General features: G+C 43.1%; 1 protein-coding gene across 3 annotated transcripts in view; it reads left to right on the top strand.

Annotated features, from left to right (window-relative positions):
• The window catches only part of LOC141058427 (acylphosphatase-2-like), a 95,982-nt gene extending 82,784 nt beyond the window's left edge, over positions 1–13,198 (top strand). For all 3 annotated transcript variants that reach the window (XM_073554678.1, XM_073554679.1, XM_073554680.1), the window contains 2 exons: positions 8,570–8,679; positions 12,287–13,198. In XM_073554678.1, the coding sequence (XP_073410779.1) occupies positions 8,570–8,679; positions 12,287–12,401 (225 nt within the window). In that variant the 3' untranslated portion in view covers positions 12,402–13,198. The remainder of the gene's footprint in view (positions 1–8,569; positions 8,680–12,286) is intronic.
• The last annotated feature ends 353 nt before the right edge of the window (positions 13,199–13,551 follow it).

The raw sequence follows: 13,551 nt of genomic DNA, 5'->3' as shown, positions 1-13,551 counted from the left end.
AGGAATTTTTTGAATATTTAAAAAAAATGAACGTTTAACTTTTTTTCACAAAAAAAATTACTTCAGGTCCAATTTTTTTTATTTTACCAAGGGTAACAGGAGAAATTGGACTGCAAAAGTTATTGTGCAGTTTGTCCTGAGTACGCTGATACCTGATATGTGGGGGGGAACCACTGTTTCGGTGTATGGCAGAGCTCAGAAGGGAAGGAGCGCCGTTTGACTTTTTCACTGCAAAATTGGCTGGAATTCAGATCGGACGCCATGTCACGTTTGGAGAGCCCCCCGATGTGCCAAAACAGTGGAAACTCCCCACAAATGACACCAGTTTGGAAACTAGGCCCCCCAAGGAACTTATCTCGATGTGTGGTGAGAACTTTGAACCCCCAAGGGCTTCACAAAAGTTTATAACGTACAGCGGTACAATTAAAAAAATCATATTTTTATCAGGATCCTGACAGCGCCGGCGTACAGCCTCCGCTGAGCAGGGACTCACCCGCACTGTAGGGACCCCTGGGGACAAGAACAGCCAGAAAGTACAGATGCACAGAACCTGAACGCTGAAGTTTAGCAAGCCGGCACAGGACCTACGGTCATGTGACTGCAAGGGGGCGGGGCTTAGCGTCCTGCTTTCAGAGAAGGTAGAAAACTCAGAGTCGGGCAAAACGGAGGTCATACACAGTACGGGCCAACGAGGTACAGGAGGGGTAAACAGACGGGAGATCAGACAAAGCCAAAGGTCATACACGAGAGCGGTGCGGTACAAGAGGGACAGGCAGAACTCGTAACAGGGACAGAACCGGATCACAACCAAACAAGCAACAAGTTATCAGGCACAAGGAACACATATACAAGAGGTCAACTAACTCAGCCGAGGGCAGGAGTATAACTGACACCGGACCTAGGTCCAGTGAACATTAAATAGCCACCCTCTACCAGAGAGAGGGAAGAACAATTAACCCCCAGTCTGACCAGGACAGGCCACAGCGAAACCCCGTCCTGGATCATGACAATTTTTTTCCACAAAAATGATCTTTTTACCCCCAATTTTTATTTTTCCAAGGGTAACAGGACCCCAAAAGTTATTGTGCAATTTGTCCTGAGTACGTTGATACCCCACATGTGTTGGTAAATCACTATTTGGGCGCATGGCAGAGCTCGGGAGGGAAGCAGCGCCATTTGACTTTTTTGGCTGGAATTGAGATTGGACACCATGTCGCATTTGGAAAGCCCCTGATATGCCAAAACAGTGGAAAACCCCCACAAATTACACCATCTTGGAAACTAGACCCCCCCCCCCAAGGAACTCATCTAGATGTGTGGTGAGAACTTTGAACCCCCAAGGGCTTCACAGAAGTTTATAACGTACAGCCGTAAAATTAAAAAATCATATTTTTCCAAAAAATGATCTTTTCACCCCCAATTTTTATTTTCGCAAGGGTAACAGGACCCCAAAAGTTATTGTGCAATTTGTCCTGAGTACACTCATACCCCACATGTGGGGGTAAACCACTATTTGGGCGCATGGCAGAGCTCAGAAGGGAAGCAGCGCCATTTGACTTTTTTGGCTGGAATTGAGATTAGACGCCATGCCGCGTTTGGAAAGCCCCTGATGTGCCTAAACAGTGGAAACCACCAACAAATGAGACGATTTGGGAAATTAGACCCCCGAAGGAACTTATCTAGATGTGTGGTGAGCACTTTGAACCCTCAAGCGCTTCACAGAAGTTTATAACGCCCGGGCGTGAAAATAAAAAAATCATTTTTTCCACAAACATGATCTTTTAGTCCCCAATTTTTTTATTTTCCCAAGGGTAAAAGGAGAAATTGGACCCAAAAAGTTGTTCAATTTGTCCTGAGTACGCTGATATCCCATATGTGGGAGAAAACTACTGTATGGGCACACGTCGGGGCTCGGAAGGGAAGTAGTGACGTTTTGGAATGCAGACTTTGATGGAATGGTCTGCGGGTGTCATGTTGCCTTGACCCCCCCCCAAGGAACTTATCTAGAAGTGTGGTGAGCACTTTGAACCTCCAAGTGTTTCACAGAAGTTTATAACGTAGAGCCATAAAAATAAAAAAAAATCATATTTTTCTTCCACAAAAAAGATATTTTTGCCCCCAATTTTTTATTTTCCCAAGGGTAACAGGAGAAATTGGACCCCAAAAGTTGTTGTGCAATTTGTCCTGAGTAGGCTGATACCCCTTATGTGGGGATAAACCACTGTTTGGGTACATGGCAGAGCTTGGAGGGGATTACCACTGTTTGACTTTTTCAACACAGAATTGGCTGGAATTGAGATCAGACGCCATGTTGCGTTTGGAGAGCACCTGATGTGCCCAAACAGTGGAAACTCCCCAATTCTAACTCCAACCCTAACCCCAACACACCCCTAACCCTAATCTCAGCCCTAACCCTAATGGGAAAATGGAAATAAATTCATTTTTTTAAAATTTTTTATTATTTTTCACTAACTAAGGGGGTGATAACGGGGGGTTTGATTTACTATTTATGGCGGTTTTTATGTTTGGCGGCTGTCATTACGCTAAAAGACGCTTTTTATTGTAAAAATAGTTTTTGCATCACCACATTTTGAGAGCTATAATTTTTCCATATTTTGACCCACTGAGTCATGTTAGGTCTTATTTTTTGCGGGACGAGTTGACGTTTTTATTGGTACCATTTTCGGGCACGTGACATTTTTTGATCGCTTTTTATTCCGATTTTTGTGACGCAGAATGAACATAAACCAGCATTTCATGAATTTCTTTTGGGGGGTGCATTTACACAGTTCTGCATGTAGTAAAATTGATAAAGCGCTTTTATTCTTTGGGTCAGTACGATTACAGCGATACCTCATTTATGTTTTTTTTATGTTTTGGCGCTTTTATGCAATAAAAACTATTTTATATAAAAAATAATTATTTTTGCATCGCTTTATTCTGCGAGCTATAACTTTTTTTAATTTTTTCGCTGATGACGCTGTATGAAGGCTCGTCTTTTTGTGGGACAAGATGACGTTTTCAGCGGTACCATGGATATTTATATGTATCTTTTTGATTGCGCATTATTGCACTTTTTGTTCGGCATAAAGATGATAAAGCATTGTTTTTGGCTTTGTTTGTTATTTTTTAAGGGGGTCACTAAAGGGGTTAACTAGTGGGACACTTTTATAGGGCTATAGGACTAAATATGTTTACTTTTATTGTTTTTTTTGTTTTTTTATTTCCAAAAAATGAATTTATTAGGGATTTTTTTTTAAATTTATTTAGTGATTTTTTTAAAATTATTTTTACACTTTTTTTAACTTTATTACTTTGTCTCGGGGGGGACATTACTGTGAAGTGTCAGATCGCTGATCTGACACTTCACACAGCGCTGTGTCAGATCAGGGGTTAACGTGCCGAGGAGGGTTCGTGACCGCCCCGACACATAGTGCCAGGTGTCAGCTGTGATAATCAGCTGACAACCGGTCGCGATCAGCGGCGCCCCCCCACGGGGGCACAGCTGATCGCAATGACGTACTATCCCGTCCCCGGTCATAGGGGCCCGGGTACTGTGGACGGGATAGTACGTCACATGTCAGAAAGGGGTTAATATATTGCAGTCATCATATTATATAGCACTGTGTACTTACAATTGCTCATTTCCTTTTCTACCCAGATAATTATTCTCTTTTTCATCAGGTCTATGACATCACATGATTAATAACTCAATTCACTTACATTGAGTGAGGCCATGCACGTCTAGTCGGCACATAACCTCATATATGCAAATCGTGGTCACCTGCCTGTTCCCTGCATCAGGGAATCCTGACAGTGACACTCCGACTAGATGTGTGCAGCCTCTCTCGGTTCACTTACACTGAGCGAGGCAATGCATATCTAGTCGGCACATAACCTCATATATGCAAATCGTGGTCACCTGCCTGTTCCCTGCATCAGGGAATCCTGACAGTGACACTCCGACTAGATGTGTGCAGCCTCTCTCGGTTCACTTACACTGAGCGAGGCCATGCATGTCTAGTCGGCACATAACCTCATATATGCAAATCGTGGTCACTTGCCCGCCTGCTCCCTGCATCGGAGAATCCTGACAGTGATATTTCGACTAGATGTGTGTGGCCTCAATTCACTTAAATTGAGTGAGACCATGCACGACTAGTTGGCACGTAACTGCATACTGTATGTATATGCAAATCGTGGTCACATACCCGCTTGCAGAGAATCCTGACAGTGTGCACACTGCGCGCTGTGATCATTCACAAGCCTGCAGTCAGGTAATGAAGCAATTCTGGTTTTGGATACCCACACATTTATATACCAAGTAGACTATTGCATTCATGTTTCTAAGTGAGAAATTAACACATTAGTGATGTGACCATACACAAGACTATGAAATGTCACAAAATCTCACCTTAATACAGTACAGGAGTCCATATACAAGTCATTACACAATAGAACAAATGAATGGGAATGTCATGGGAGTTCCCCAAATCTCAGGAATAAAAGTGTAATAATCTAGAGATGGTTCACACCCAGCGAGTAACCACAACAAGTTCTTTCCTGTGTTAATTAATACCAGTGATCACTCTGCAGAAGCTGCATTGGCGTAAACACATAGGTGCAAAGCTCATTGTTATTTCATATGAACATGCTTCTCTCATTTGAAACCATTTTTAAAGGTGTGGGATAATGATTCCCTGTACAATCAATCAATTTCTGGTGCCAATAAGCTGTAGAGCACCCAGTGCTAAATTTAGCGCACAATATTTCGTATTCACTGATAATATTGTTACCACTCCTCAGAGGATATTGTTCTATCATATTTTATATCTGACCAAAAGGGTCTGTCATCATGACAAATTTCAGTAAAATGTTATTAACCCCATGTGTCAGGACTGAGAGCCACAGCCAGGAGGAAATGAACTTTATTCCTCTCCAGCACAGCTTTTAGTCATAGGGGTGGTACTGGCACTGAAAGCCCCACAGCCAGGAGGAAATGAGCTTTATTTCTCCCCAGCAGCTTTCAGTCATAGGCCTGGTGCCGGCACTGAGATCCCCACTGCCAGGAGGAAACTAACTTTATTTCTCCCCAGCAGCTTTCAGTCATAGGGGTGGCGCCGGCATCGGCACCAAAAGCCCTACTGCCAGGAGCAAATGAACTTTATTCCTCCCTAGAAGCTTTCAGGCATAGGGCTGGCACCTGCACTGAGAGCCCTACTGCCAGGAGGAAATTAACTTTATTTCTCCCCAGCAGCTTTCAGTCATAGGCGTGGTGCCGGCACTGAGATCCCCACTGCCAGGAGGAAACTAACTTTATTTCTCCCCAGCAGCGTTCGGTCATATGGGTGGCACCGGCACCAAAAGCCCTACTGCCAGGAGCAAATGAACTTTATTCCTCCCTAGAAGCTTTCAGGCATAGGGCTGGCACCTGCACTGAGAGCCCTACTGCCAGGAGGAAATTAACTTTATTCCTCCTCAGCAGCTTTCAGTCAAATGGGTGGCGCTGGCACTGAGAGCCCCACTGCCACGTGGAAATCAATGTTATTCCTCCCCAGCAGTTTTCAGTCATAAGAGTGGCACCAGAAATGAGAGCCCCACTGCTAGGAGTAAATTAACTTTATTCCCCCCAGCAGCTTTCAGTCATAGGGGTGGGCACAGGTTCAGTCACCAATCAGTATAAACAAAGTGGCAGCTGTAATTGCGCCCTGGCACTGACTGACTGCCAGGTCTAGTGATGGGCTGCTGTCAGTCAGTGCTGGTTGCGTGGTCACAACTGCCCTTTTCTTTACACTGATCGGTGACTTAAATTGTGCGGGTGCCACCCCTAAGACTAAAAGAGTGCGGTTTAGTTTAAGGGACCCCCATTATTGAGAGTGTCAGCTGCAGGGACCCCATAGTGAAATAGATAAGTTGGGGGTGTCTGAATATAATAGTTCTGGTCTGAGGTCTTAAATAAATGTACTGGTCCAGTATCACCCTGTTAAAGGCTGACGTTTTTGATGCCAATCATCATGACTAAGATTGTGTTTTGGATTGTCTTTCAATCGGGTGTTGCTAGGGTGTAGTGGGGTGTAACATGTTAATAGCAGCTACAGCAACCGGAATGAAAATTTCCATGGTTTACATTGCTGCCTGGATAAAGAGGATAAGAAAATCCACCACAAAAGAGCCCGAAAGTTTACGCTACAAAAGTGACTTTTATTTCAGAACCAAACAGCTTTATTTTTAAACAGCTGAGAATTACTGGTTACCTAGTAAATAGCTCAAGAGATGCCGACATAATTCCGACATTAAGCTGCGTCCCACCGAGCCAAAAACAAAAGCGTTTTATGTAAGGATTCAGCAGATAAAAGAAACTACGTGAAAAAGAAACATTTTAATTCTCTGCTGGAATCAATACAAAGAGAACTGGAAGAAATAACAAGAACAACAAGAAGCATAGTAAAACTTGGGATTAGTTCTTACTATAGCAGCTGCAGTTTATATGCATATCATATATTTGTCCAATTAAAGGGGTATTCCAGGTTTGACATAACAGTCTGTAGTCGCTCTATGTGACTGCAGACTTCTGAATCCTCACAGCATACACTGCACGCTATCAGGACTCCACGATGACCATAAGCATGGGATTTGCATATATGCTGTAATGTAGCAATTAGTCGTGCACGACCACGCGCAATTCACTAATGTCTCTGCACGTCTAGTAGGAAGTATGCAAACGGCTCTCACCACTGGCACTCTACAATCCTGACGGTATGCGATGCATGAGGATTTAGAAGTTTGTAGTCACATAGACTAACTGCAGATTTTCATCCCAGAGTCAGGGTAATGCATTCTACCATGTGAAACTACAGCTCCAGCTATGACCTACAGAATGTTAAAACATGATGAGAGTTATTTCCTGGGTGAACAAAGTACTAATGAAACACAATCTGAGGTAGAAGTCACAATGACATTCAGTGACTTACTATTCACGTCAGTCTTTTTCCTTCCTTTCTTCTCCATCTGGCTCAGACCTTGATGACATCTTCCTGCTATGTCTCGCCTCTGCAAGATTTACTGCCCAGAAACCTTAAGTTCTTAAATGCATCAGTCTCTGATCCTATATAAAAAGCCCAAATTCTTAAAAGGGCCACATGCTTTGCCTCCTAAAAATAATACTGCCACCCACTGTGCTTTCTAAAAAATAACACTGCTACACACTGAAATCGCCACTGAAATAAATAATCTACACTTATACCCTCTAATGCTCTGTGCATGCACAAAAAATGTAATATACTGCGCCCAAGAATAAAAAATAATACAGTTGCCCCTATAATTATAATACTATAATGCAAAGTGCCGCTAGAATAAATGTTACTGCTGTGCTCCCCATAATAGAAAACATTGTGTCCCTAGAATAAAAACATTGCACCCCTAGAATAAATAATACACTAACGATATTATAATAACCACAGAGCACCCTTTTCCCTGCTAACCCTTACAAAATTCACCTGTGCCAGATTCACTGATACAGGATTGGTTTCTGCAAAAGTATTCTGGTGGCATGATGCATGCGCCAAACAAAAGTGGATCAGAAAGAGAGAAAAAGTATGAAGGACAGGCTTCTGAGCAATTATGCTGGTGGTGTGATGCATGCAGCAAACAAAAGTGGATCAGAAAGAGAGAAAAAGCATGAAGGAATGGCTTCTGCACAAATATGCTGGTGGCGTGATGCTTGCAGCAAGCAAAAGTGGATCAGAAAGAGAGAAAAAATTATGAAGGACTGGCTTCTGTGCAAGTATGCTGGTGGTGTGATGCATGGAGCAAGCAAGAGTGGATCAGAAAGAGAGAAAAAGCATGAAGGAATGGCTTCTGCACAAGTATGCTAGTGGTGCGATGCTTGCAGCAAACAAAAGTGGATCAGAAAGAGAAAAAGCATGAAGGAATGGCTTCTGCACAAGTATGCTGGTGGTGTGATGCTTGCAGCAAGCAAAAGTGGATCAGAAAGAGAGAAAAAAGTATGAAGGACTGGCTTCTGTGCAAGTATGCTGGTGGTGTGATGCATGGAGCAAGCAAGAGTGGATTATAAAGAGAGAAAAAGTATGAAGGACAGGCTTCTGCACAAGTATGCTGGTGGCGTGATGCTTGCAGCAAGCAAAAGTGGATCAGAAAGAGAGAAAAAAGTATGAAGGACTGGCTTCTGTGCAAGTATGCTGGTGGTGTGATGCATGGAGCAAGCAAGAGTGGATTATAAAGAGAGAAAAAGTATGAAGGACTGTCTTAAACTTATGCTTTTTGGGGATAAAACTTGCAAAACAGCACAATTGCACTGTGTAAAAGGCTTGAGCTTCAGCATTTTTCACGTGTGGATTGCATTGCGTGTTGTCCTCCACTATCATCATATGACTATAAGGATTAGTACCATAATGCTAATGTTTTCTGAGTAGCACGCTATTCACACTGATTTTATGGGGTTTTTTTACTCCTTTTAATTGCAGATCCTAATGGATCACATCAATTTGCAAACATAGGAAAGATTCCATGAGAACACAGCCCGCTTTATTCTGTCTGTTTGTACTTGCAGTATACAGAAGAACAGGCCAAACGGGTTTCTGTAGTTGGATGGGTGAAAAATACCCCGTATGGAACAGTCACCGGGCAAGTCCAGGGATCAAAGGAAAATGTAGATATAATGTGAGTACAGTTAATTTCATTATTATGTGCCACATTTTATAAATTATTGCACGGCTACAACAACGTGAACCCTTTACTAATTTGTCCATTTCTTGTTGGTTTAATTGCCCTCCCATATTGTGCAGCCTTGTACACGGTTTATGGGATCCCATTGTAGCCATTTGTATGCAACCAGTTAATAATAACCAATTAATAGTAAATACAGAATATCGTGTTTTCTTTGTTATTATGTCACTATCAGACTTTTAGGCCCCAAGTCATCATTTGCATGGGTGGAGGAGAAGGATGAGTAAATCTTTTATTTTGTCTTGTGATTATTGCACCAAATTCACAAAAATGTGACCAAAATGTTTGAAGAATTGATGCAACTTCGAAGATGCTTATTTTGGGGACTTTTCAGCTTTCTAGCCCCTTTTTAGATTACAAAGTCGCACGTTAGTCTTAAACTACACCAAAGAAAAAAATGAGACAGATTTTGCACATCAAATTTTTAAAATTATTATTAAGCTTTGCTTATATAGCGCTATCTTTTTCTGCATCGCTTTACAGACATCATCATCACTGTCCCCACTGGGGCTCTCAATTTACATCCCCTATCAGTATGTCTCTGGAGTGTGGGAGGAAACCGGAGAACACAAAGGAAACCCACAAAAACCATACAAACTCCTTGCAAATGTTGTCCTTGGTGGGATTTGAACCCAGGACCCCAACACTGCAAGGTTGCAGTGCTAACCACTGAGTCACCATACAGTACTAACCACTTAGCCACCATATACAGTGCTAACCACTGAGCCACCATGCTGCCTTACAATTGCAAAACATTTTCTGACATTTAAAAAAAAAAAAAAAGCAAAATGATGAAAACAACTTTATAATCAAAACTGATCCGATAAAGCCTAACCCAGAGAAAAAAAAAAAAAAAAAAAAGTGGCTAAGAACAAAGTTAAAAGAGGTTCAAATTAAAAACTGAATAAGGCGCAAATAAAAAGTTACTGTGATGATCCATTTTTGGATGCGTGGCACTATAATTTAAATGGAGAAAATAGGGGGGGAAGCCAGCACTGCTTAAGGTTAGAACACATAAATTGAAGTGCATATGCACATAATATCCAGCTGTATTCAAAAATGAGATATTTGGCAAAAAAATTGATCAATTCAATTGAGCCACCCCGCCGCGCCAAGGCAATCTCATGTGGGGGGTCCTACTCTACATTTATAATAAATACTGTGCCATTACGGCCTCCTAAGAGCATGACCACATCAAGTGCAATCTGTACCTGAACATTGCTGAATCGCTCCCATGAAGCCAGATGAAGCAAGTGCAGATGAAGGCCAACCAGGTCTGAACACAGACATATCAAGATTGACCTCCACACATTGCCCAACCAGGAAACATAGATGAAGGGCGATATTGGCCCGGACACAGGTGCACAATTAAATAAAGCTTGGGGCAGGGCGGGGCTGCCGTGTGTATGCACAGCAGCCTAGATCCATCATAATGAACACAGAAAAATTTTATAGCGGACATAGCCAAGCGTGCACGGCAGCAGTGGTGGTGAGCCACAAACCAACATGAGATTGCCTTGGCGCGGCGGGGTGGCTCAATTGAATTGATCAATTTTTTTGCCAAATATCTCATTTTTGAATACAGCTGGATATTATGTGCATATGCACTTCAATTTATGCGTTCTAACCTTAAGCAGTGCTGGCTTCCCCCCCTATTTTCTTGTTGTTGGTTTGTGGCTCACCACCACTGCTGCCGTGCACGCTTGGCTATGTCCGCTGTGAATTTTTCTGTGTTCAATATGATGGATCTAGGCTGCTGTGCATACACACGGCAGCCCCGCCCTGCCCCAAGCTTTATTTAATTGTGCATCTGTGTCCGGGCCAATATCGCCCTTCATCTATGTTCGCTGGTTGGGCAATGTGTGGAGGTCAATCCTGACATGTCTGTGTTCAGACCTGGTTGGCCTTCATCTGCACTTGTTTCATCTGGCTTCATGGGAGCGATTCAGCAATGTTCAGGTACAGATTGCACTTGATGTGGTTATGCTCTTAGGAGGCCGTAATGGCACAGTATTTATTATAAATGTAGAGTAGGACCCCCCACATGAGATTGCCTTGGCGCGGCGGGGTGGCTCAATTGAATTGATCAATTTTTTTGCCAAATATCTCATTTTTGAATACAGCTGGATATTATGTGCATATGCACTTCAATTTATGCGTTCTAACCTTAAGCAGTGCTGGCTTCCCCCCCTATTTTCTTGTTGGTTTGTGGCTCACCACCACTGCTGCCGTGCACGCTTGGCTATGTCCGCTGTGAATTTTTCTGTGTTCAATATGATGGATCTAAGCTGCTGTGCACACACACGGCAGCCCCGCCCTGCCCCAAGCTTTATTTAATTGTGCATCTGTGTCCGGGCCAATATCGCCCTTCATCTATGTTCGCTGGTTGGGCAATGTGTGGAGGTCAATCCTGACATGTCTGTGTTCAGACCTGGTTGACCTTCATCTGCACTTGTTTCATCTGGCTTCATGGGAGCGATTCAGCAATGTTCAGGTACAGATTGCACTTGATGTGGTCATGCTCTTAGGAGGCCGTAATGGCACAGTATTTATTATAAATGTAGAGTAGGACCCCCCACATGAGATTGCCTTGGCGCGGCGGGGTGGCTCAACTGAATTGATCAATTTTTTTGCCAAATATCTCATTTTTGAATACAGCTGGATATTATGTGCATATGCACTTCAATTTATGCGTTCTAACCTTAAGCAGTGCTGGCTTCCCCCCCTATTTTCTTACTATAATTTAAATGTAGCTTTTTTCCTTTCAGACCAGTAGGGGTTAAATGTCAGTTTCCCTTGCTGGCAACGTACTGCAGCTGCAGAGTTACTAGGTCAGCTGATGTGGGTGGTAACCACTCCCACCATCCTTTAAATAGTCACCTGTTGCGTCAGCTGACTGTTGGTGATAGAGTTATTCTATGGAGACCAGCCCTGGAGTGTGCAGCTCTCTGGTGTCAGCGCCGTATCAGCTACTTCTGGAGTTCGGGGTCCTGTTTCTGTGTCCTCTGTGGTGTGTAGCTTGGCAGCAGTGCCTGGAGCTAAGTTTGTGTTTTTACCTTGTCTGTCTTGTGTTTGTCAGCACTCCCTGTGTTGTACCATCTGCAATGGCGATGCTAGCGCCCTTGCCGGCCAGTGCTCTAGCCAGGGCAGTGTGAGGTGACAGTGAGGGATGAGGTTCGTGATGGCGGTGGGGGGGAAGGACCCACTTAGGACGTTAGGGGAGTGCAGGGAAAGGCTCAGGTTGGAGCTCAGGAGATGTCCCATCCCTTATTCTCTATTGTTAGGGCCTTCCTCTCCCCTTTACCATCCCATTGAGTGTGTGTTGTGTTGTCCTCTGATCGACCCCCAGTGGGATCGTGATAGTCACCATTAGAAACATTTTTATGCAAAAAAAAAAAAAAAGCAAAGTGAGGTTTGTATTCTTGGTGCATGAACTCATGAATGGAAAAGTGTAAAAATTCCAGTAACAAAGAATACAGGCACCACCGTCAATATGTATTTTAGCACTTTCCAAACTATCTTTTTTGTTTTTTTATTTCAGGAAAAATTGGCTAAGCAATGTTGGCAGTCCAATGTCTCGGATTGACAAGACTATTTTCTCAAATGAAAGGCAGATACAAGATCTGGGATATTCAAACTTCCAAACAAAGTACTAGAGTGCAAAAAAAACAAAACAACAGATTAACGCTTGGATACATTGTTCCTTTACATAACATTGTTAAAAATGGTCCTTCCATTGACAAGGCAGCAAAAACTTAAAATGGTAAAAGCTTAAAAGGACTCTGCCAGCACAGAATGACTGTTCAAGGTGTGGCCAAACATTTAAGTGCAGCTTTCCACTACATCCACTATCTCTACCCTTCTTTGGCTCTATAAAGCCAGAGCTGTCAATCAAAGAAGAGAGAGGGAAAACAAGTAGGTGGTAAGGTGCACTTTAAGGGACACTGACAGCACAGAATGACTGTCCAAGCACAGGTGCTCGGAGCACCCTTGGTGTGACCAAACGTTTCAGTGCCCCTTTCCCACCTACTCGGTTTCCATCTATCCCATCCTTCTCTGGTTCTATGAAGCCAGAGCTTTCAATCAAAAGAGGGAGGAGGAGAGATAGAGAGAAAACAAGCAGGTGGGAAGGTGTATATAAATGATTAACTCCGCTATGGTGCATCGAGCGCCTGTGCTTGGTAAGAACAGTCATTCTGCGCTGACTTTAGTCCCTTTAATGATTTACAGAATAGCTTTTTTCGGTAGCCCCATAGAGAACTAATTCAGTGGCGGCTGAGCACGTTCACCGCCGCTCCGTTTACCCTTCTGCCTATCGGTGCAGATCCTAGTGGTCTGATCCCACCGATCAATATGTGATCACCGGACAACCCCTTATATGTCTTTATTGTGATATATTGGCAAATGTTTTCAAAAACCTACACTATCAATAAACCATATTAATTGTTTTATATTCTTATTTTTCTGCCTTTTTCTTTGGGTAGAGTAAATAAGGAAAGTGATGATCTAGCCAAAGTGTTTTATCCCAAACAGAATCAAATTCCAAAAAAGTCCACAGAAAATATTGCACATTGCTGTGTGTTCAAACAGACCTAAAAGGTCACGGTTAGAGACATTTTTTTAACCAAATAGTGTCACGTATGAGCTGCAGGCTCAACATGGCTCCCTTGGACAGACTTCGTCTGGCAGGTCCCAGAGGAGCCCCGGTCTTCACCCTTTAACCCCTGTACAGGAATCTGGTCTTACAGTGTGGTTTGCTTCTACGGAAGAGATGCTGGCCGGAGGAGCGAGCCAGAAGCAAGAGGC

This window comes from Dendrobates tinctorius, unplaced genomic scaffold, assembly GCF_039654945.1.
Source record: "Dendrobates tinctorius isolate UK_male_01 unplaced genomic scaffold, ASM3965494v1 ptg000211l, whole genome shotgun sequence".
Taxonomy (NCBI): Eukaryota; Metazoa; Chordata; class Amphibia; order Anura; family Dendrobatidae; genus Dendrobates; species Dendrobates tinctorius.
Note: the sequence above shows the minus strand (reverse complement) of the source record. Positions and strands in the feature narration are given on the sequence as shown.